Below are 25,969 nucleotides of genomic sequence, written 5' to 3'. Positions count from 1 at the left end.
TGATCAGAATATAGAACGATTTGCCAATGCAGCTACTTGCTTAATTCTCTCTTGCTTTTAAAGGAAATTCTTAAGATACATGGATCAAAATAGCTCATGACCAATTAAGAACAGTTTTTGGAGCAGTTTATAACCCTAGCTCTACCACTTCCGCTTGTGTGGCCTTGAACAAATTGCATGGCCTTATGCAAGTACATCTCCAAGCTTCACTTTTTTTTTTTTAAATATATCTTTATTGATTTCAGAGAGAGGAAGGGAGAGGGGGAGAGAGAGAGAAACATGAATGATGAGAGAGTCGTCACTGATCGGCTGCCTCCTGCACGCCCCTCACTGGGGATTGAGCCCGCAACCCGGGCATGTGCCCTGACTGAGAATCCAACCGAGATCTCCTGAATCCTAGGCCAATGCTCAACCAGTGAGCCACGCCCAGCCAGTCCAAGCTTCACTTTCTTATTCTATATGAGGCTTCATGTGAATCTCATAGGGTTTTTGTAAGGATTTAGTGATATAATCCATTAAAAATATAATACAGTGTCTGGGACATAGTAAGTGATCAATAAATGGTGAATTTTAATATTATATTTATAGTAGGTATGTTCTTATTAATCCACTCCTTTAAACAATAATGTATGCCAACTTCCTTAGCATAGTTCTTCCACCCCATATACAAAATGTTTCAAAATGGAAAAAGAATATCCAAAATAGGATTAGTCAATCTTTATTCTTGCCAGACGATTGGGGAAATTTTTATATTTTATTTAACTTGAGCAGGGCTCTTCTTGGTCAGACTGCATCACACATTCTGTTCCACTGGGTGTGTTTGACATTCTCGGCACAGAGATAGAAGGTATATGAGGAAGAACATCCACCCCAAGGCAGCTCCAATCAGCCACTGGCACCATCGTACCCAGCCCAAACTGTTTTTTGTATGGGAAGTCCTCCAACTTCATCTTTTCTTCTTACCTTTCTTCCTTAGTATCTCAAAGAAGTGATAATAGAGATGATGATGACAATGATGAAGCTGTTAGTATAATGCAGATGAAGATAGCTAACATTTATTCTGAGCCAGGCACTATAAGCACCCTGTACCTATTACTTCACTTAATCTTCCCAGTGGTAACAAAAGATAGATACTATGATTATTTGAAATATAAAGAAACCAGTTTAGGGAGGTTAAATAACATAACCATTGTCACAGAGTTTGTAACAAGAGAGCCCATCTGCAAGCAGTTCCGATTCCAGCCAGGCCACACCAATCTCACTGCTGCTTTCACGACTGCCTACAGGATTAGCTCAGGTCCTGCTGCTCTCCCTAGATTAACTTCATCCAACCCACAGTCTTTTTCTGTCTGAGTCACACTTCCTGACCTCAAATTTACAAGGATGGAGGAGTAGCAGCTATGGCAAGTGGCACATCCACCGATAACTTCAGTTTGACCCCCACAACCCCCAATGACTTGCCCCTCCTGGCCTGCAACAGCTGTGAAACTCAATGCAGAAAAAAAAAATCTCCATAGGGAGATCTCTGATGTATTTTATGCCTTTTGACTAGTACCTTGTGGCCTCCAACATTAATATACAGTACCCATTAATAATCAAACTCATTTTAAAGATGAAGAAATAGGTAAGAGAAATGGTTTGCTCACAGCTACACAGCAGGTAGAAATAAAGCTGCCTATAAAGCTCAATATGCCTTCTGGAAGTCCTTACCACCTCCGTACTGTGGGCTTCTAATTCCCTCTCTCAAACCTCTTCACACACTAGCAGCCCAGAAATAAACTTCCTGTGAAACCAGCTTTCAGAGGCTCAGCTAAAAGACTAACAAACCCTAAAGGAGTGAGGGCAGTACAGTAAGTCGACCCTCAGGACAAGTTTCATGTTATCTTTTAACCAGACAGTCTAGATTTCTCAGGGCAAGACAAAAAACGTCTCCAAACGCTCATCAGCAGTTTTCAGAGGTGGAAAAACTGCAGTTAAAGCACCTCTAGTGAGAACTTGGAGCAGCAGATGTGCTTACACTTAGTTGGTACAATTTTGATTACGAATTGGATGGTGAGTTGGATCCATGTCCTTAGTTCTTTGCTGGAGAGCTATAAATGTAAAAATGTCAGTCACAGGCCATTCCTTCTGTTTACTTAAATGGAGAATTTAAAAAAAAAAAATCACTTTTTCCACTTCATGGCTCCTTTGGACCAGGGAATAAAAATAGCCATGTCAGCAGGAGCCAAACTTTTTCTGGAAAAATAAAAGGAGAGGGGAAAGAGCCCTACTCAGGACGAGAGAAGCCTTGAAGCTGCTGCCTCGGAGCAAAACTCTCATTTCAACCACTTCTTTGCTTGCCGCTTCTCAGGGCAGCCTCTGAGCAAGGCGCAGCTCCTAAGAAACTCCGTGGCGTGCCCCGCACAGCCTGCCCCGCGCCCTTCACCCTCCGCGGCCCCGCCACCTGTCGGATGCCCGAGGGCGAGGGCGGCGCGGGAGCGGCTGCGCCGGGGAGGCGGCCCCTGCAGGCTGCTCCGAGAAGGGACGCCGGTGGCCGAGCGCCAGCGGGAGGGGTGGGTGGGATTCTCGGAGACGAGCCGCGTGAGCCCGACGCGCGGACCACTGCGCGCGCAGGGGTCCCCACCGCAGCTGCCAAGGGGACCGGCGCGCCCCGCCGCGGGCTCCCAGGGACTCGGCCGGCGGGGACCGTGCGGGCGCAGGCGGGCGCGTCTTACCTGTTGATCTTGAGCACGAACGCGCGGCGCTCCGCGCTCGGCAGCGTGGCCATGGCGCGCCCGCGGCCGGTAGGCCTTCAGGGTCGAGGGGTGCGGGCGGCGGGGACGCGGGGCGCCGCAGAGCCGGTGCAGCGCACGCCGCGCGGGACGCCCGCCTCATCTGGCAGCGCTGGCAGCGAACTTCCGCGTTTCCACCTTCGGCGCAGAATTGCCCGGGGGAGGGCCCAGCCCCGGCGCGGCGGCGAGCGCGGCGCGCGGCGGGCGAGCAGGGGGTGGGCGCCGCGGGGCTGCCTCCCGCGCGCTGCCCCGAGCCCCGACCGCGGGCAGAAGGAGCGCGGGCGGAGCGCCCGGGGCCGCTGAGCGCCGCCGGAAACGCCGTGCGCCCGGCTCCGCGGAGCTGCCGGGGCCCGTGGGCACGAGCGGGCGCCCCGCGCCCTCCGCCCGGGGACTTGGCCGGGTCTGGAAACCCGCCCGGGAGTTCTCCGCTGGGCCTCCTTGAGGTCGCCCCGGGCCCGGGGAATGCGGATTTGAGACAAACAAAAACAACAGCAAAAGGACTCAGTGGACGCTTCCGAGTACAAATCAACTTTTGTAAACGGTATGCCCATCGTGCTTCCTGGGGCGCCTGAAACAGATGATAATCATCCCTCCAAGGAATAAACATTAGATATTACACACAACCTGGGGTGAACCGCTTTTCTCTGGGAAACAGTGCGCGGTCTTCCTGTGATTCTAGAGCGAGCCTCCGACCGAGAAGCCTACCAAGAGGCCCAGCCCCAAACTCCAGAAAAATCAGAAAGTCCATGGCAACGCTCGCTCACCAAGGTGTGAAAGTCCGTGCTTGTTTCAAGTGACTGGTTTGCGCCAAGGTTTGCTGTGCTAAAGCACTCTCTCCGGAATGCCTCTCTTTGCCAGCTTGCCCTTCGACAGAACACTGCCCCAAGATATTTTTGGTTCGAAGCTGCGCTGCTGTTCAATGTGGAAACCACTAGCCACATGTGGTTACTGACCAGAGTGGTGGTTAGTCTGAATGGAGATGCGTTGTATGTGCAAAATATACACCGAATTTCAAAGTGTTGAAAAATTAATGCAAGATAGCTAGTTAATGATTTTTATGTTGGTTACATGTTAAAATGGCACTTTTCATATATTAGGTAAATAAAATATTAAAATTAATTTCACTTGTTTTCCCCCTCCTTTAAAATGTGGCTTGCATCTTACCTATTTTATTTAACAAACAAATAACACTTACCTTGTACCAGGGCCTGTTCTGTTCCAAGCTCTTTACAAACATTAAGTAACTAACATGATCCCTACTTTGCAACTGGGAAAACTGAGGATCAGAGAGGTTAAGTGATTTGACCAATGTCACAAACTGTTCAGGGACAGAGTCGTTTCCAATCCTGAAGTTTTGCCTATCTTCCTGGTAGTTTCACTTGAATACATTATTTAAATTCCACAAATATAAAGCTAAAATTCTTCATCTCCTCTACCCAACTGTAAGCTTGCTATTCATCCATACTCACCCATTTCTGTTGGTGGGGCTATTTCCCTGTTTGCCAGGTTTAAAACTTTGGAGTCATCTAGTGAGGGAAAGCAGGAAACCTGAGTTCTGGCTTCAGCTTTTCACCGCTGTGTGGTCCTGAGCGAGTCACACTCAGTTTGGATCACAGAGTACTTGGCCCTAGAAGGACACCATCCACTTGCCTCTCTGAACTTTATGAATGTGTCAGCTCTGTCTTCGTCTTCTTTCCCCTGCAGATCTAATCATCTACCAAGGCCTATCATTTATTCTTTGTACATATAAACATCACTTCTTTATAAATATCACTGTTCTTACTGCTTCCATTCTAGTTGGGCCCTTATAAATTAGTATCTGGATAACAGAAATAAGATATAAAATGGCCTCCTTGCCTGTATTTTCTTATTTTGATCGAACCTGACTCTACCACTGTATTTTTTAAAATTTTAAAAAATATATCTTTATTGATTTCAGAGAGAGGAAAGGAAAGGGAGAGAGACAGAAACATCAGTGATGAAAGAGTCATTGATGGGCTGCCTCCTGCACGCCCCTGACTGGGGATCGAGCCTGTAACCCAGGCATGTACCCTGACCGGGAATCGAACCCCGATTGCCTGCATCCTAGGTCGATACTCAACCTCTTAGCCACGCCCAGCCAGGCGATCACTGTATTAATTTTACTAAAATACTTGTTTTTTCATGTTTCTTCCCTGCTCAATTAACTTTAGTGGCTTTCTATAGTCTCTACCACCAAGTGTGACCTTCCCCAACTGGCTTATAGTGGCTTCTCCATTTCCCATTACTAGCTCTATCCAGTACCCCCTGGTGAGGCAGGGACAATCTCCCACTTGCCCTTAGAGAAAAACTGTTTTCTTTACCAGGGGCCTCCTCTGCTTAATGTCACCCTTCAAGGGATGTCTCTCCCCATCCTTCAGAGTTTGATTCAAGTTGTTAAATTCCACCTCTGCCTCAAAGAGTGTCTCTTTCAGTCTGACAGCACCCTTTAATTAGCTGAAAAGTGTAGGTGGTCACCGATCAACACAGTCTAGTGGAATGCAAAGTCCATAGGACCACAGAGAAAAGTAAGACCATATGCACATCTTTCTTATCCCAAGCCATTCAGGACCTCGGTCAGATTTTGTTCAAATGTCACCTTCGGTGACCATCCATTTAATCTTACAATACCCTCTTCCTGAGTCCAAGATGCTTCCTAACTCCTTTTTCAACTTAGTTTTTTCCCAAAGCAATGATCACTCTCTGCCATACTATGTATTTTATTTATTTGTCTGTTTGGGTCCTCTCATGCTTCTAGAATATAAGTTCCATGAGTGCAGGGATCTTTTTTGTCTTATTTATTCATCGTTTTATATCTATTGTCTCAAAAAATGCCTATCCCATTGTAGGTGTTCAGTAAGTCCTTGTTGAATAAATGAATGAATAACTCACTGATCCAGTTTTGAACATAGCAGACGCTCAGTACAAGTGAACATGACTGAGAGGCCCAGTTTCACGTGTCTTTCAGGGGGAAGAGGGAATCTATTTTTTTCTCTCGAGTATTTAGTCGTGCTGGTCTATGAATACCTTCCCTTTGCTTTGTACTTATCTCTTGCACTGAGAAATGAACCCAGCACCAGCAAATAGATATCTTTATTGTTGTTTTATAACTGAGGACAGATAAAGTTTTGCGTGCTGGTATTTCAAGCTGGCCACGGCTTGGATGTTAGAAGTTGGAGTTTCTAATGTTCTCTGCTTCATGCTTCATATTATTGTAGGAAATCTGTAAATATGAAAAGAAAAAAGATTAAGAAACTTACCCTTAAAATTACCATGGTGATATATACATATATGCATATATATGCACACATTATACATTTTTATATGTACATTTTACTATATATATTAGTCTTTTAACTTTAGGATTTAGGTCATACTCTAATGTACAATGCTATTTCGTATTGAATGGAAATACCATAGGATTTTATAACTAGAAGGACCTCGAAGTGAGTCATGAATAAATTAATTCTCTCATCATTTATGTGCCTTCCATTTATTCCCCAAACATTTACTGTTAGCCAGGCTTCTGTACTAAGTGATACCAGTGGCAAACAACAACATTTGTCCCGACTTCCTAGAACTTACCGTTTCGCAGTGAGACACACATCGTGAAATATGAAAGAGGCTGGAGCTCTGCGCAGCTGTGCAGGTCTCGTCGCGCAGCTTCTGCGAGCTGAGGAAGCACCGAGAGGAAGTGATTTATTATTTATTCTTGTGGAGAGGGTGTTGGCAGAAAGGCTGACGCTGAGGAAGAATGGCTTTGCCGACGCAATGGCGTGGGAACAAGTAGGCACTGGGCTTTGTTCAGGGTGTCCCAGGCAGAGAGAGCACTGTATGCAATGGCAGGAAGCCTGGGGACACCACTGCCTACCCCGGGAATTAAAAGGGAGATGGGTGCTCAGGGGCACAGAGTCAGGTGGCAAGAAATGAAGCTTTGGAAGTGGGCAGGGCCTGAGTATCAAGGAATTCAGACTTTACCCCACAGGCTATGAAAATCACCAAACAGTGAGAGCTTGTCTCAATCATTGGTCTTTTTTTTTCTTTTTCTTTTTTTAATTTTTAAATTGATTTGAGAGAGAGAAAGGGAGAGAGACTGAAATCAATGTGAGAGCAAAACATCGATTGGTTGCCTCCTGCACGTACCCTGACCAGGGATTGAACTCATACCCTGGGTGTGTCCCCCAACTGGGAATCGAACTTACAATACTTCAGTGCACCGGATGATGCCCCAACCAACTGAGCCACACTGGCCAGGGAGGTCATTATCTTTTGAGGTCTACCTCTTGCCACCTGGCAGTCCATGATAAGCATTGGTCCAGTGGAGTACAGGCACAGAGTGGAATTATGCCTCCTAAATCTGACACTGCCATCCTCATCTTCCTCAACCTGAGCACACACACTGGACGCTCACGAAGAAATACAAAGTTCTTTACAGGAGGATTCAGGCAACTGTCCCAAAGTCATGTCTCAGAGAGAGAGGGAGGGTTTATGGAGGAGAGAGTCAGGTGCTGGTCCGCTAGTCTGCTCTCACTGAAATGCCCACATGGACATGGTCATGGCCTCATTCCTGACTCCCAGCTCTCTCCCTAACCTCCCTCAGGCCTCTCTATTCATCCATGTCCCCAGTCAGTCTACTTTCTTCTTCATAAAGAGAGAATCCGTTCCCCATGCCTAGGCTTGTTCCCATGCCTGGGGAATTTTCCAAGCATCCACTATATATTGAACTCTCTCCTCCCCCCAGTTTCTGCTGTCCCCGAGGAGGGAAAAGTTGGGATCTGGTCCATGCTTGTTGGGATTCGGCAATGGGCTTCTATTCCAGGCTGCATCTGACATTCATCACTGATAAGGCATTGTTATAAAGGTTAATTATGTAAAACTCTTATAGTGACTGTAATGATTCCTGCTATTATCATTATCTGCAATATCTATTGCAGCAAGTTACTAAAAGTCCAAATAAAAGTGGCTTAATCTTTTAGTTTATTATCCAAGTAAACCAGAGGAAGGCAGCCCAGGACTAGGTCAGCAACTCAGCAATGCCATCCTGTGTTCTGGTTCTTTCTATCGCTCCACTCTGCCTTCCTTAGCACGTAGGCCTTTGGTTGTCGCTCTTATGACCTCATGGTTACAAGATGGTCCCATGACCCCAAGCAGGCATAGCACACACCAGTACCCCAAGTAGGAAGAAAAGAATAGGCCAAGGCTTTCTCCACGTGGGCACTGCCTTTCCCAGCAGTCCTCCAGGAAAACTTGCCTTTAGAACCCACTGGCCAGAAATGAGCCCGATACTTCTCCTCAGGTGCAAGGGAGGCTGGGAAAGAGCATCTGGAGACAGGAGTGGGCAATCCTGGTTGGCTGAGAACTACTGACTCATTCTCTTGAGTTGCCAAAACAGAAGAGCGACAAACGGGAGAATAGTTGTTGGGTGAGCAGTGAACAGAGGCTGCCATACTACTTTTACTGAAAAGATTAAGTTAGATAATGCACATAAAGGACAGAGCGTGCTGTTGGATATCGCGTATGATCTCAGAATATGTAGGCTAGGATTTTATTATTACAAAACACTGTGTTGCTTTATAGCCATATAAATTATTTTTTAAAACATGTTTACTATTATTTCCTCATAATAGATTCCCAGAAGTGGAAAAGTGGAATTTATTAGGTCAAAAGTTATAAGTTCCTGCCAAAAAAGAAAAAAGCCAAAAAAAAAAAAAAAAGCCTGATTCTAATCATGAGGAAATAGCAGACAAATTTAAATTGAGAAGCATTCTACTAAACAACTGCCAATCTTTTAAAATGTTAATGTCAAGAAAGAAAAAGAAAGGCTGAAGAACTGGTACAGATTAAAAGAAGCTAAAAGAGACAGGACAAGTAAAGGCAATGATGGATGCTGTAGTGAATTCTGGATCAGGAAAAAAAATATTACAAAGAATATTACTGAGGCAAATGGCAAAAATCTGCATCTTATTGTATCAAAGTTACACTTCCTAAATTTGATAAGATAATAACCTTATTCTTAGGAAACACACACTGAAAGTTTACTAGGCTAAAATAAAAATTTTAAGTTTATTCGTTAGATGAGTTGAATATTTTTCCATGAAAATTCACCATATAGTTGCACTTTTCTTTTGTGTCTACTTATATCTCGTCCCACTTGTCTATTAAAGCCTTGGAGTTTTTCTTATTGACTTGCATTCACCCTTCAAGTAATTTGTTGCCAGTGTGGGGTATCTCTCTTTAAACAACTAATCTCCCTAAATACCTTGAGCCAACTGGAAGACAGAAACTAGGCAGGTTTATGGAGTCTTTAGAAATTTTGTGCACATTCAGTGGGGATAATTCTCGCCAGTCCTGTATGGAACCGTGCACAGGTGCCATCACTTTTCTCTTACTCTTAGGTAACAGCCCTTAGTTGCAAATATAATTTCAAGCCTGTGACCAGAATGTCTAGCCCAAAGATATTTATCAAAGCTCCATCTTATCTTGAATAGCACATCTTCCCCTGGCTGGGGTGTGCCTCAGGCTGGCAGCCTGCAGAGGCCAAGAAGGGGAAGGATGCGTGGTTGGTTTCTCCTCTCCACTTTGTGCCACTTCTCCTTTCTTTCCCCCCTTCCCCCCAGCTGGCCAGCCAGTTTCTGACCTCTCGGGTTGGAGGAATGGTAAGGTATGAGGAAGCATTCATAGAACCGACACTGTTGTAAGCTGGCTTCCCACTTTCTGTGCCTGCAGCAGATAATCAAAGATGACTCTTTTCTTGGGTCCTTTGGAAGATTGTTTCCTGGAGATTTCTCTTCTATAGGTCATTTCACCTGGTCCGTTCATCTCTATTCCTATTATTCACTTGTGATTCATTTGTAGCTTCTCTCCAGTTTCCTGCTGCTAGCTAGGGTCCTCTGCTCTCTAAGTGACCCTGCTGGACAGGACCTCAAATGACACTTGTCTGGATGTCTCCCACGTGGCCCACATATGATCCGTTAAAAATGCCCAGAAATTCCTTGGCCTGATAATCCTGGCTGATTCCAACACAACCTCTACCTTGGTGCCCTAGGCTGCTTGAATATCCTTGGTCTGGAGTCATCCTTGTGACTCCCAGCTGCAGGAAAAGTGTCCTTTCAAACTCTCTGAAAGGTGTCTTAGAAGCCTTGGAAGGAAGAGGCAGCCCTTCCTCATTTACTCCCCTTCCCCACAACCATAGGCAGAAATGGGAACTCTCTTTAGCAAAATCCTCTCCAACAAGATCTCTTGAAAAATTCTGTGGGATCCAAGAATTATGGAAGTGGTTCTCAGCATTTTCTTGGTAAATTCTGCATATGGTGATCTGGTTTTAGAATATCATATTTTCTTGTATTTGGTTCTCCCAGTGAAACTTATATTTCAATATACTGTTAACCAAGTTTTTCATACCTACCATTTAGCCACATTTTTGGAGGCCATAGTTCAGGGCATTCTTTCCCCAAGATTAGGAGCTCTTGAGACGGGAGTAAATGACTGGAAAATAGTACAGTTGATGCCTATTTTATTAGTAAATTTTTTCAATGTGTAATATATAGAGAGATAAGGACACAATGATCAATGCATAGCTTGATGAACTTAAGGAAGTAAATATACCAAAGTACAAATGCCCAGATGAAGAAAGAGAGCATTACAAGCTTCCAGAAGCCCTCCTCATAATCTTTTCCAGTCGAATTCTTCCCAGGGTAACTAATATCCTGACTGTTAACACTGTAGATCAGTTTTATCTGCTTTTGAAGTCTATGTAAGTAGAACCATTTCTGTCTCACATTATATTTATGAGATTCATCCATATTGTTGCCTTAAACTGGAGACCATTCATTCTCATTACTGTGCGGCCATGAGTATGAATATGCCTGGACAGGTAATGTTTGGCCAATGAATCTCTTCCCTTAAGGGTAGCTCAAAGGTTGACTGTGGCCTCCCCACATCTTCTTTGATTCTAACTTGAATTCCAACTGGAGGATTCTCAAGGCCCTCTGATGATTTGCATTGGGTAGCAGGACAAAAACAGTTGAATTCTTCGTAATTAAAAAACAAAAGCAAAACTATGTACAAGGTTAGGCTCTTTCAGGGGAAGTTTGTTATAACTCCCCATTCTTTACATTTTATCCCATCAATCTGCTGTTTTAATTTGGCTGACTTAAAATCATAAAATGTAAAAAAACCCCACCAACACCACATCTTCTAAGAAACATTTTGCATAAATTCTGGTAATAGTTGTATGATTTTCTATCTCCTCAGGAATCATGATTAGAAGTTTTATCATGTTTGCCTCAAGAAAAACTGCAACAGATCCACTCACAGTAAGAACTGGAGATCAAAACACTTTCCTGACTATATCTTGCATTGTACTTCATAATTATGTAATGGAATTGTTTCAATTAAAATGGAAGACTTCAAAGCATGATAGATTTTTATCTGAGACTTTAGATGACCTTTTAACTTATATTTAAATAAAAATTTACATTTTAAGATTCTACAGTGAAATTTAATAAGTATTTTGAAAGCTTGTCAGTTTACTTCATGGATTGAAATCCACACTACAGTTTAAAGTGTTGAAGTTAAAATATTATCTATGTTCTGAATGATAAATAAAAAGCACCAAAGACTTACTGGTTATGAAATCCTTCTTGACAAACATTAAAATATCATTAGAACATTATTTTAAATGAGAAAATCTTTTCATTCAGATAGAGGTACATGTATAACTTTATTCATTTATTCATTCATTCAACAAAATATTTATTGAGCACCTGCTATGTGCCAGGTATTACACTAGGGTCCAGATATGTTACATGAATAAGGTGAATATTGCTGCTGTCCCTGGGAGCTTGTAGCTTACTGTCATTGAGAGACAGATGAGTGAAAAGAGAATTTCTAGAAGGCTAATCACTACTTCTGTATGTGTGATAGAATTCTATGTGTGCTCTAAGAGCACATGAAAGGCACCAAATCAACCTCTGGAAGGTCGTGGTATCCTTTCCCCAAGGAAGGGATGCCTAAGTGGGTGAGAAGGTAGACAGACACATGGTAGAAGGGAGGGTGGTCAAGACATTTGCAAAGGCTAAAGCAACTGGATGCCATTCACTGATATAGGGCACATAGTACAGCAGCTGAGTTGGTAAAGGAGAAGGGAACATATAGAATGAGCTGGGCACATGAAAATGAACACTCAAGAAGCCCAGAAAGAAATCAACACTGAGACAGCACAGTGGGGTGGAAAAGGGTTCGGAGTCAGGCCAACTTGAATCCAAACCCTAGCTACACTATTTAATGGATATGTGAAGTTGAACAAATTCTTTAACTTTTCAGAGCCTCAGTTTCCCACTTTATAAAATAAATAACATGGGCATCACAGGGTGTAGGGAGGACTGAAGGGGATAATGCATGTAACGGTGCCTAGCCCAAGGCCTAGCACATACTGAGCACTCAAAAATTAGGGACTTTATTGCAGAATAAAATCAAAGATGGTAGAGGATTAGTGTTCAAAGACAAAAACCAGTTACAAAGTCCCTTTGGGGGTAGTTGAAGCTACTGGCAATTAGAGTTTCCTTTCCAATTGACAACTGAACCATAACAGTGAGTGAACTTGTGGCTGTTCAGATAAAAGCAGAGTCAGAGTTGAATTTTCTGTTCTATGGACACAACTGTTGACCAGATACACCGAACTGGGGAATGGGCAGTAGCAAAATGTAAAGCAGGCCTGTATGTCTTCAGACACTCCTAAGATAGCTTTTAGTTCCCTTGTAAAAATGCAAAATTGACTTCTGAGCAGGGGTAAAATATACAGGGTGGGGCAAAAGTAGGCTTACAGTTGTGAGTACTAGAAACACAGAGTTTATTTTTGTATTACTGTTTATTAGTTATTGTATTATTTTTCATATAAACAACTCTAAACCTACTTTTGCCCCACCCTATATACATTTGCTTTGGCTTTCTCCTGAAACCTCATAAAATGGCAGTAAACGAATTGTTCTTTAAGGCAGAAATCCACAATAAAAATGAGATTAGGAGGGGAAAAAAGAACATGTTGGAATTTAGAAGCCATATAGACAAGAGAAAGGTGATCTCTAATTGCATTGCAGACCCCCCAAAAGCTTGGGAATGTCAAGTATCTCTGGGAATAATAATAGGGCTAAAAACGGGAGCACTGGCTTGTAAGTCTGTTTAAGGACTAGTGACATTCCTAGCTCCCCTACCCAACTCTGTATAGCCAGATAACTGTCCTCTCCCAGCTTGGCAGAGACTGGATAAGGTAAACTAGAGAAAATCACCTTTGGAGGGAACACTTTACGCACTGGGGAGTGGGATTCAGTACTGCAAACAGAAGGGCGTGGTTTCAGTGAACATTTATGGAACCATTTACAACCCAATGAAATCCCAAGTCTTTTACCTGCACTATAATTCCATTGTCCTGAAGGCTGGAATGTTCTGACCTCTTGGGGAGGAAAGACATAAAAGATATTGATGTCAAAAGTGGCCCAACTAAATTGCCCAGCTAGATGACCCAAAACTGGAGCCAGCAGTCAACAAGGCTCACCCATGGGATAGGAACTTCCAAGAAGCTTTTTCAGTACCTCACTCCTAAATTTGAATAGACAACCAAAGATTAACAGACATCTATGAAAACCACCAACATGAAAGGTATAGATAAAAACAAACCAACATGGCAACTTGGAAGAAACCAAGACTATGATGGAATCAGAAAACTATTGATATCCACAGAGAGATAATAAGTGATACCGTACCCATGAAACAAGAATATTATTCGGGGGGGGGGGGTGAAGAGCTGGAAAGGAGGGCAAAAGTGAGGTGCAGCAACCTTAGGGCTGGCTGCCTGCAGGGTCTTCCAGTGCATTATGCAGAAAATACCCTCACCAGGGCTCCAGTCCAGGCTGTGGACTATCCCCACCATGCACCCAAGCCAATCCCATGGGGCAGGAGAGGCCAGCCCAGGGGCTGCTCCTGCCATTGGTGGGACTGCAGGATGAGGGATCCCCATTGCAGGTGCACCAGGATTGCCGCAGGGCTTGGCCTTGCTTTGTCTGGAATGCTGTGGGGAGCAGGCCATTTGAAGCCACATAGCCCTTTACAATGCGTTTTACCACCCCATGGACTTTAGATACATTCCCCGATAAGTTACACTGTCTCCTGTCCTGATAACCCTTGATGTCATCTTAATGTCAGCATGGCAGTCACAGACCTGGGAAGCCAGTTGCAGTGAGCAGAAGAACCTGTTGTTCCTGCAGCAGGAGCATGCCAGCACACTCCAGGGCCTGCCCCCAAGCTCAGGTGACTGCAGCAACACTGCACACTTATGAGCTGACACTCAAAAGCTCAGAGACAGCTCTTTTAGAAGCAGCAAACTAAAGAAAAGATGTGAAGAACTGGAAGACCAGGCGAAGGAAAACAACGAACTGTTGAAAGAGCTGGAGCAGAAGAACACGATGGTCATGGTGCTGGAGAACACCATCAAGGAATGGGAGAAGTACCTGGAGAAGCTGAAGGTGAAGAGTAGTGAGGTGGACATGCTGCCCAGCGAGCTGGAACAGTGCCCTGACACCATCCCCTACCTGACCTCCCAGCTGCACGCATCCAAGAGGAAGCTCATTGGAAGTGTGGGGAGAGAAAAATAGTGGTGTGTTGGGTGAGGGATGAAAAATCGTTCAATTTTCCTATGTACAAATCTATGGTTATATTTAAAAAGTCATTAATCTGTACACTTAAGATTAGTGAGATTTTTTCTGTTTGTTATGGCTCAATTAAAAAAAAACCAACAATTGTTGATCAGGTTTCAACCTAAATAAGTAAACTCAAATGCCCAGTGGAGCCAGGCAAGGAGCTGAAATGAGTGAAGCAGTCTTGGTGTGATTGAACAGGGAATAGGTGGGGACGTCGCAAACTGAACAACATAACTGAACAACATATGCTCTGTTCTTCATGTGGGCTCTAACTACTCAGCTCCAGCTATGGAAACATGGGCCCTGTATCATTAGATTTAAGAATTTTCAAGAAAAGCCAGATATATAAATTTTTACAAATGACAATGTCTTGATTTTTAAAACATTGCTTTATACAAAAACCATACCTGTGGGCTACCTTTGACCTATATGCTGGCAGTTGGGAGCTCTAAGATGGTGAAGCTTGCTTGAAGGGTGTAGGACAGACATAATGTCCTGGAAATTATATTGCATTGGGTTAGTACATTTGGCTCTGGATGAAAATAATTTTAGACAGCAAACCTAGGAGTGAAGATTTATAAAACTAACAAGCAAAAGCAAAACAAAACAAAACAAAGAAACAAAACCTCTGCACCTTAACGCTTTTCCAAGGCAGGTTGACGTGACAAAATCAGAATTACTTGGTGCATAAAAGACATCAAAGATAATGCCTTTGACTTTACATACCCAGAGAGAGAATTTAATTGGAATGACTGTTATGTATTAAGCAACTGGATCATTCAGGCCCTGCTAATGTTTAGACTATCCAAATTCTATTTTTAATCTGATTTCAATGAATTACTTACCATTTCTTTGACTTCAAAGCTGGTCAGTATCCTGTGTCAAATACCAAATAAGGTTTTAGATTTAAGTCTTCTCATTACTAAATTATCTATGTCTGTTCATGTACAGATGAGCAAGGGTAAAAAGTAATGAGAAAATAATCATTGTATAAACAAAGATATAGACTAGTTCAGTGATTGCCTGGGCCTAAGGTAGAGAGGAGATTGATTGTAAACAGACACAAAGAACCTTTTGGGGACGATGGCCACGCTCTAAAACTAGATTGTGGTGATTATTTCACTACTATATAAATATAATAAAACTCTTGAATTGTACATTCACATTGGTGAATTTTATGCTAGGTAAATTATACCTTAATAAAGCTCTAATTTAACAAAAGAATAGTAGATGATAAAATGAGTGAGCTAAGTATGATGTAAAACAAGATATTTACATGGTCTCAAAGTATCTCCCCTCTAGGTATTTATTAACTACAATGGGGAAAATAGTAACAGTATGGTGAAGAATCCTGGCAGACACCACTTTAACCAAGAGATCAAAATTAACATTACCAGGAAAGGGACACGTGGATATCATGTACCCTCTGAAATGATGCAGAGAAGGGTAATAATGTCAATTTGTGGTATTCCTGCCAAAAATGTATAACCTGAATATAATCCTGAGGAAGCATAAGACAAGCCCAAGATGAGGGACATTCTACAAAGTAACTGACCAATACCCTTCAAAAGTGGCAAAGCCATGACAGACAGATGGAGCAATGGCCCTGATTAAAGCAGACCAAGGAGATGTGACAACTAAGTGCAGTGAGAGATCCTGTACTGGATCCCGGTTCAGAAAATGGACATTAGTGGGACTAATAGCAGAATTTGAATAAGGTCTGTAAGATTAGTTAATATTGTGTCAATGTTAATTTCCTGCTTTTGATCATTGTGCTGTGACTGTGAGATATTAAAATTAGGGGAAACAGGATGACGGATATGTGGCAATTTCTGCATTATTTTCATAACTTTTGTAAGTTATTTTGAAATAGTGACAAAATAAAAAGTTAAAAGGAAGTTTTACTTTTCAGCTGGGAAAATGGCAATGGATTGATAAGAAATTAATGGTGAAGCACTGACCAAAATTATATCCACTATTCAGAAAGCAATAAGGAAGAAAGTTGATGAAGACACATTTTAAATGAAATAGTAAAAATAAATATTATTATATTAACCATTCTGTCTTTTCCTTTCTTTCCCTCCCAAATGGAACCACACTATATTTACAATTCTGCATTCTTCTTTTCTACCTAACATTATATCTTTTGAATGACTCTTGCATTAGCAAAATAAATGCAATTAGTGAAATAAAGCATAAAATGCTTGATTCTGCTTTAATATTAAAAGAGATTTATGGGTCACAATATTTGATGCAAACCTTGGAAAGATAATCTCATTGACCAAAAAACTTTTAGAATTCAAAGTACTGTTCTGGTTATTTTTCTGCTCAGTAAAGATAATAGAATGAATGTTTATATTCTGGTAACTACAAAAGCACAGTGAACAAAGAGCACTGGCCAGGTAGGGCAAAAGTCTATGTGTGCTCTGTCTCTGTTATAATACGTTAATTTTTCTCTTCAATGTTTACTGAAAAAGAGCAAATAGCTTTTCAGGTTAGTCAATTGTTAACTTCAAAGTTTTTACTTAATCTCCCAAAATGTATCCTTTAACTTAAAGTGTGAATAATCATAAAGCTTATTATTTGTTAAAGAAAATCGTAATTATTTGTTTAATGGATAGGATATGAATATTATAGGAAATTAAATGTGTTCAATTAAGCTGTATACAAATTTATCATGCTTGTGTTCAAAACCCATCATTGTATACTGTAGTTTACCTTGTTAATCAGAAGGCTTCATTCAGACACTTTCTGTCCAACTTTTTCTTGTAGGCCATTCATAGTAAAGGTGCTTCTAGTGGTTTCATATGTAAATATAATGCAAAACCTTACTTTACCATAGTATTTCTGTGTATGAATGAGCCAAATTTATTTAGCTATTCCCCTATAAGTGGATAGTTAGGATATTTCCAACATTTTACCTTTAAAACAATATGGCTGTGAATGTGATAAATGTCTGCATATGTATGTGCATAGGATATATTCCTATCAGTAGAATTTCTAGGCCAAGGTCAAAATGCATATGCAATTATTAGTTTGATAGATATTTAAAAATTTGCCTTCCATAAAAGGTTGCTGATATATATCAATATCTTATTTTAAAATGTTTACTGTTCACATTTAAAAAATTGTGATGCTTTTGTAACCAATAATATAATACAAAGATTTAAAAAAAAATAAAAGGTAACTATTTCTCCTCTTTCCCCATTGTCCTTCTCACCTATTCTACCTCTCTGCAGTGGCCCATACTATTACCATGAGGTGTATCCTTCCAAACATATTACTCCCACAAACATATGTTACCATTACATACATATATACATACTCATACATACTTGCATATAAATAGACATTTCTTGGATTTAAGTTTTTACTGAAATGGAATCATACTACATATATGATGATCAAATTATGTTTTTCACCTCATATACATTGTTATTCTACAAATACGTACTCATATATATTATTCTTTCTATTATAATTTTCTGCACACATATATATGTATATACATATATTCAAATATACACAATTTTATCTAAACAGGATTATATTATATACACATTTTTTATTTTTGTATTTTATACATGCTATTTTTATTTTTAAAAATAATAATTGGCTTTATTTTTTAAATGTTTCATTATGGAAAATTTCAACCATAGCACAGTAAATTTCTGTGTGTCCATTTTTCATCTCCAACAGTGATCAACTCATAGCCAGTCTTGTTTCATTCGTGTCCCCCGCACCCCCGTTGCGCCCAGACATCATCTCACTTCATTCGTAAATTGTAATTGTTTTAAGAAGCCATCTGAAGGATACTGAAAAGAGCTAGGAGTGATTTGTGAAAGGGAGCAGGAAAGTACCTCCTTATTGACCAATAAGGGACAGCTAAGTCCAGGATGTGACGAGAGGAAACACCACCAAAGTATTTTCCAAAGGAGAAAGAAAAAAATTAATCTGAGGCCCAAAAGGAAGAGAAAAAATGCAAGTACTATGGTAAATGACGCCACCTTTATTCACCTCTTCAAGGCAAAATGTGGTGTAGCCGTACCCTGAATAGTACTAGTCACCCGCTGCTTTGCAGAATCTTCAACGTCTTGGTGTGTTTTTATGCAGTCATGGCTTTGTCACCTTTCCAAGCTTTTAGCTAGTGCTTTTCATAGATTAGGTATGACATTTATGTTAAAATTGTTGTCTTTTTATGTAATATTTCTCAGGTTCTTAAGTTACTTGTGTGTACGTGTGTGGTGTCGTTTATTTGTGTCACTGTGATCCTAGTAGGAAGCCTTTTTTGAAACTCATAGTGTCTAATTAATTTGGATAAATAGGGATTATCCAAAGTTTATTAGTGGCAGTAATTCCCAGTAGGAAATAATTCTGAGCGTCTGTCCGTCTACTTTCTTAAACTCAGAAATGAAAAATGATTCTTCTTAACCCCTGGGCTCCTTCCCAGCTATCTTCTAACTGTAGCGCTTGTGTGTAAGCATGTGCTTTAACTCCGATGCTGGCCCTGTCATACTTAAAGGAGGAAGGCACTAGGGGCTAACAGTGCTACAACACGTCATCACTTAACAACAACTTATACCTGCTATTTTTAAAGGCTTTCTTTTGATTGGGGGAGGGCTTGCTTCTCCCACCCTTTGCATCTGCCACCATACCACCTTCTGTATTCCCTCTTCCTCAAAGGCAAACCATGTTAACAACTTGATTTGCCCTTACAATTATATGTAGGTATATAAATACCATTTCTATACATACTTTGTATTTATTTGTGCATAAAGAAGTATGCTTAACTTTCTGTTGCCATTAGCTTGTGTGGTTCGCAGCATTTCATAAACAAAAATATGTGAAGTAAAAAGAACAATTATGATGTAAAAGTATATAGATTAATATTCTACTAATAGTTTCTAGTAGTGTTCCTCAGGGCTTGGACGTGTTAAGCTATAACTTAAGCACAAAGCAGAACTATAATTGAGACGTAATATGAAAGCTCATTTTTCTCCAAGCAACAACTCAGTAATGAATTTTAATCTGTATATTGTACACTACTGCCCAAACTCACTAACTACAATTGTAAAAGCCCATATGTAAATTTCTGCATAGTAAACACACAATCCAAAACACAAGCTTGTTATACAATAAATGAAGTATATGCATAGGATATTAATTATAAGTAACTCAGAATTGTTGACAAGAAATTAATATTATAGTTAACTAAACTTAAACCTTAATATTTTACAACTGAGCTAAGCTAATTTAGTAAGAAGCTAACAACTCTAAAACACCGGGCTTGAATAAGAATAAATTTTACTATCAAATACATAAACTTTAGCTTATCATCAGACTACTTTCTTATATATCTTAAGAATCTGTTGAATTTACCTTTTGCATATGTTCAATCTACACGTCTCTTACAGAGATATGATGAAATAGCTATCATCTATAGTGGGTAAAAGAATAGTGGGTAAAAGTGAATGACGTAATTCTAACTCTGGTGAGAAGAAAAAATGATCAGGAATAGTGGGTAAAAGTGAATGACGTAATTCTAACTCTGGTGAGAAGAAAAAATGATCAGGACCTATCGGTAAGTGAAGGAAGCCAGCTCCAGAACAAAGTCTATTTGTGTGTTCCTTCTTATATTAAAAACAAAAGCTACATATGTACACAAATGCATAGAAAAATGTCTGACTTCCATGACAGTGGCAGAGACTGGGAAAAAAATTTCTGGGTTAATGTTATTAAATTATTCACAGTAATTATATAATATCAGTGAAGGGGAGTGAGACTGAGGGTAGTGAAAGAGATCCTCACTTTTTACCCTACGTGCTTTTGTACTGTTTGAATTTTTTTCTATTTAGAATACATTCAGGTGTTATTTATATTATTTTAAAGATGATTAAATAAATAAAACCCTCTACTGATTAGGTTTAGTTTCAGTGGCATGAATATAAACTTAAGTAACGTAGCTCTCCTGTGGCCCTACTCAATGCAGTCTTCAGCATGCAGTCTGCTTCCAGGTTCCTGCTCCCCCACCTCTAGCATGTGTCTCACATTCTCAGTAACCAAGAAGCACTCCAGCCATCACACCTACGTCCCAGGCAGCAAGATGAAGGAACGAAGTTTCCAGGCAACTGCCACACAACACTTCGCCGTACATTCCATTAGCTAGAACATCTTTACGTGGACGTACCTGGCCGCAGGGTAGACTGGGAAGTCTAGTGTGGCCTTTCCCCTGGAGGCCGTGTACCTAGCTTAAAAATCAGGGGTTCTGCTATTGTTTTTAAAAAGGGGGAGAATGGGTAACATAGTATGTAATTCAGGAATTTCAAATTACTATACACAGAAGTTTGGAAGGATTGCTAAAATAAAGGCAGTTTGTAGAAGAAGTAGGTGTTCAAATTTCAGAATCAAAATGTGATTTAAAAATTTATTTGCTCTATAAGATGTTGCAATTAATAAATACAAAAACACTCTGTTGTTCAAATGTCTAGAGTTGGGAAAGATTATCTGATAATTATCTCAATAAATAATATACCACTCTAAACAACAACAACAACAAGAGGAGGTAGGTGTGCTGAAGGATGGTGATGGGAAGATGTCTCCTGAAGAAAGATTATGTAATTGAGATGGAGACCCAGGTGGCTTCAACATATCTGCTGCCATGTATTTGGAGCAGCCTATACTGAGACTCAAGGGCAGAAAAGAAATAATAAGAGGAAAGAAAGTAAATCAATCTAAAAGAAAGTTCATGAATCTTTCTCCACAAGTGGAATTGTGGTGCCTAATTGAGAGACAGAGCTATGGGCCTCAAAGACACCAGTCTTTGAAATCAGGAAGACCTGGCTTTGTTGATAGCACAATATTTCAGTTAAATGCAACTAAACACCACTTGAGGGGATTTTGAGGACTAGTAAGAGAAAGGAAAAATGGAAATATTTCTTTTGTTTCTGTGTCTTTTATTTACATTTAAGAAATCATGAGCAGATGCCTGTGGATTTTAGCATACACTTCCCAAAAACTATAAAAGTTAGAAAGTGAAACTTAAATAAAGCCACAAATGTCAGTTAAATTTCTATTGACAATAAAAGAGTACATTATTTAAATGGTCTCCTAAACTATTACAACATAAATCATTACACAACATTTGTTTTGTTTTGTTTTGCTCAATGCCCACTCCTTGCCTGATAGTATATTTTAGAGTGAATGGTACACCACTCATTTTGTTTATCCATTCATTGTGATGGACAATTGGGGTGCTTTAATTATTGACCACTGGAAAAGCTTTTAAAAAAAATTATGGGAAACGGATTTATAAGTGACTAGACTGTGAACTATACCTTATAAATAGCATGGTTTAACAGCTTCAGTTGATTAATTAAAATAATACTACTAACAGCCTTTAAATGATACTCACACTTTCTTAAAACACTAAAATGTACATATCACTGCTGCCAACCTCCTTCAAAATTCTGAGGATAAAATATTATTTCATGTGTTTATACTGGTTTTATATCTTAACAGAGGACTCTATGCTACTTGAATATTGATATACTATCTTAACTAAAGCAGTCACAAAAATAAAAGTGTTGGCCTCTGGCCTTTCAGAGAAGTTCCCACTAAGTTCACATGCACATAATGAAAATAGCAAATTAACCTATTAGTGTTAAGCGTTTGAGAAATGTTTTGTTTATTTATTAATTTATTTATCAAGTACAGCTACATAAGAGGAACTGAGTTAATTCTGAAACCCTCGGTTTCCTTTCCTCTACACCAATAGCTAGTGCTGGCCACTAGCTTGTTCTTTCCTTTGCAGAAGTTGCAAAACTGAGAGAGAAAAAACAAAACCAAGTTGACATTATTTTTAGCTCTCCTCTGATTTGGATATAGCTACTGTCCTCACTTTTTCTCATGGCAACTGTCATAACTATTCAAAGGAAGAAAATGAGGCAAAGGGGAGGAGCAACGAATTATGCCAAAGGACCATAGCAGGATTATTGGCAGGAAGCTGAGCTGAAGGAATAGATAGCTTGAGAGCTTCTTGGCTCTGCTCTACTCCAGTGCAGGAGAGCCTCCAACCATAGTGCAGAAACTAAATGCTGCCTAAATTGGGTCTCTCCAAGGCCAGGTATCAGTGCCCTTGGAGAAATAATTTAAGCTTCTCAGCTTCAGACCTTCGTCCAAATTATTAGTACAGTGGTAACTCTGGTACCCAACCCTTCAAGGGAAGGGGGTTGTTGCAATGGTGAATGATTTAACCAACCAAGTTTAAAATAGCAAGGATGACCTATTTTTGCAAAATTTTATTTAATTCCACTTAACAAGGTAGTGCATATTAGCTTAGATCAGTAGTTGGCATACTATGGCTCACTGCCTCTTTCTGCACACACTGTAAGCTAAAGATGATTTTCAATTTTTACATTTTCAATAGGTTGAAAAAATTAAAAGAATAGTATTTCATTACATGTGGAAATTATATAAAATTCAAATTTCAAAGTTTGTGGAAATTTGTTTTCTTATTGTGTAAGGACCTACATAATATCATCGAATTTGTCTATTGACCTATAAAGCCTAAGATATTTACTACCTGACCCTTTACAGAAAAAGTTTGCAGAGCGTGGGATTTAGTATCTGGTAGACCTGGGTTGATCTTCAGGGCTGCCATTTACTGATTGTATGACCTTGAGCAAGGCCTTTGTTGCAATGGTAAATGATTTAAGCCTCAGTTTCCTTGTCTTTAAAACGGGCATACAAATAATATTCATGTTGCAGACTTAAATGAGGTAATACATTTCATGTGCTTAAAACAATGCCTATCAGATGGTAAGGGATCCACACATTATTATTATTGTTGTTTTTGTTTTACCATAAAGCAACTGAGACTAAACAAAATTGCAAAACTAAGGAAATTTTAAAGGTATATTAGAAACTGTAATAGAATCTACACTATTATACTTAGGAAGTTTTTAAACTTATTTTAAAAGGCATTTTGGATTAAATAACAACAAAAGCACACTCAAAATAAAATGGATAAAATTGGTAAGTCTCATGTTAAGATAGTAGTAAAAACAGTCATACCCAGACATTCAGGGAAAGCTGAGAATGCAAGCCATATATCTGAATAAATCCTAATGCTCACCTCTTTAGTCACATGCTGGCTATGCTGTCCAATTACTAGAGTCAGCAAAGAAAATGACAGAACTCCACAAACTTCATAGATACCTTGATGAAGAGTATTATGGAAACAGACAAAAGGAAATATTTTATTAAGCTGTAATCTTTGTATTGGTACTTAGGTATGCACAATTGGGAAATCACCACAAATAAGTTCTAACTCAACTTTGCTCAGAAGGTTAGAACTTAAAACTTCTGGGGGCAGGACCTGAGGCAATGCTTCTCTGCAGTTCACACTGGCACCACCACATTATTTTGCACAGATGGGCTTTTCACTTTTTTTTAAATAGCAGATTTATTGGGATAAAATTCATAGGTCACATTATACACCTACTTAAGGTGTACAATTCACTGGTTTTTAATATAGTCAGAGTTGTGTTACCATCACCACAATCAATTGTAGAATATATTCATCACTCCCAAAATGTACCCATTAGCAGTCACTCTGTTCAGTCCCCCAGTCCATGGTAACACCTAATCTAGTTCTATAGATTTGCCTATTCTGGCCATTTCATATAAATGGAATCATACAGTGAGTATGTGATGGTGTGTGAATGCCTCCTTTCACTCAGCATAATGCTTTCAAGTTTCATTCATCTTGTAGCAGATATCAGCACTTTATTCATGTTTACTATGAGATAATTTTCCATTGTATGGATATGCCACCTTTGCTTACCCATTCATCATGGGATGGACAACTGGGGTGCCTTTAATTTTTGATCATTGGGTAAAAACTTTTTGCTCTGATTGAGGCAATACTTGACTGGTTACCTTGACTAAGCCAGCCTTATGGGGCACAGGTTCCTCTTGCTGAGAGATAAAAGATGTTAATATAATATTCAGCCAGAGCCATGTAAAGGAATCTGCAAGAATGTGCCTGAAAAATATGTTGGAGAAGGTGGTCAGGGCTGTAAAAGCTTCTGTTCAGGGAGTCATGCAGGGCTGAAGGCTCAGTGCTGTTCATAGAGCAAAACCTGGAAACAATTGACGGGAAATGGATAAACTGTTCACTCTGCACAAGAGATCAGAGGGAAAGCTTGGGGTTCACTTCTGCTAGCTCTGTCTTGACAGCAGTCCCCTGAGAGTCAGCCTCGTGTCCCTCTGCCATGCCCAGAACTATAATAACCAAGAGTTTTTCTCTTGAATTTGTAGTTGCTTGTCACTTTCCTCTCCAACCACTCATTTAATAAACCTTACAAACTTAACAAAAATAAAAATAAATTGCTGTGTAGAATATTGTAGAATATAATACAATGGTGGAGTTGAAAAATATAGCTAACCCACAAGTTAATATTTTGTATGATAATCTTTTTACAAAGTTATAAAACAAAATTAAACAATATATTGTCTAAATTAAATAACACATTAACAAAAACTAAAAATAAATTACTGTATAGTCACATAATATTGTAAAATAAATACAATGGTGGAGTAGAAAACATAGCTAACTCCAGGAGTTCATTTTTTGTATGATACTCTTTTTACAAAGTTCAAAGACAAAACTAAACAATATATATATACTTAGACAATGTTAATTTTGTCTTAACACTATATATATATTTATAATATATATAATAAAACTAAAAAGAAAAGAGGTAATAACGAATCACCCATAATTAATTCATGATTGTGTTCACAACTTTAGGGGAGAGGCCCCGGGCTGGACTAGGAGAGGGACATGTAGGCACCTGCAGCTTATTGCTAATGTTCCTGGGTCAGGGGCGGGGGCAAAGGAGTTCATTATAAATACATATAAATACAAAGGAGGGCTATCCATGGATTAATGATGAGTGTCATGAACCAATGAATATAGTAAATGAACTCAGGTTACCTAAGGTGCAAACAAATAGTGACAAAGAACAATAAATGAAAGTAATGGGTGTACATTGTAAAAATTTGGATATACATATAACCTATAATTATAAAAAAGGTTTCACTGGCTATTTCGTCTGGTAGAAATATTATAATTAACAATGCATTGTTATAGTCTCCCATTTTTTCCCCTGTGAATAAAAAAATATTTTTAATGATACTAAGAAGTGTCAAGTTGAGAAAGTCTACGCCCTGCACGAAGGGTTTAGGTCAGGCTACTCACTCCAGGGTCCAACCAGCCTGGCCTCGGCCCTACCGCCAGCCAGCAGCTATTAAAGCGGCCGGCGCTCAGCGACGCGGGCCGAGCCGCTGATCAAAGACGCCGAACAACTCGGCCCGGCGGCTCCCAGGCTCCGGGAACACGCCCGGGCGCGTCCCGGAGCCCAGGCGGTCCCCGCGCCAGCTCAGGTAACAGGGGCGGGGTTCGGAGGAGCTTCGCGTCGCGGC

General features: G+C 40.1%; 1 protein-coding gene and 1 long non-coding RNA gene across 3 annotated transcripts in view; both read right to left on the bottom strand.

Moving 5' to 3' along the window:
* The window catches only part of DOCK8 (dedicator of cytokinesis 8), a 182,978-nt gene extending 180,099 nt beyond the window's left edge, over positions 1-2,879 (bottom strand). Inside the window, exon 1 of the mRNA XM_081152481.1 lies at positions 2,715-2,879. Within this exon, the coding sequence (XP_081008607.1) occupies positions 2,715-2,767 (53 nt within the window). The 5' untranslated portion in view covers positions 2,768-2,879. The remainder of the gene's footprint in view (positions 1-2,714) is intronic.
* A 2,984-nt stretch (positions 2,880-5,863) lies between these two features.
* On the bottom strand, positions 5,864-25,956 carry LOC308563988. 2 transcript variants are annotated; one of them, XR_013999890.1, is made up of 5 exons: positions 25,746-25,956; positions 23,616-23,698; positions 14,890-14,977; positions 6,375-6,462; positions 5,864-6,012 (listed from the first exon to the last, which is right to left on the bottom strand). It is a non-coding gene; the product is annotated as an uncharacterized lncRNA (long non-coding RNA). The 2 variants fall into 2 exon arrangements; XR_013999891.1 differs by lacking the exon at positions 14,890-14,977 and having other exon boundaries at positions 25,746-25,936.
* Between the last annotated feature and the right edge of the window lie 13 nt (positions 25,957-25,969).

The sequence above is a fragment of the Miniopterus schreibersii genome (assembly GCF_964146895.1).
Source record: "Miniopterus schreibersii genome assembly, chromosome: 11".
NCBI classification, from domain to species: domain Eukaryota; kingdom Metazoa; phylum Chordata; class Mammalia; order Chiroptera; family Miniopteridae; genus Miniopterus; species Miniopterus schreibersii.
The sequence above is the reverse complement of the archived record's forward strand: the minus strand, read 5'-3'. Positions and strand labels throughout refer to the sequence as shown.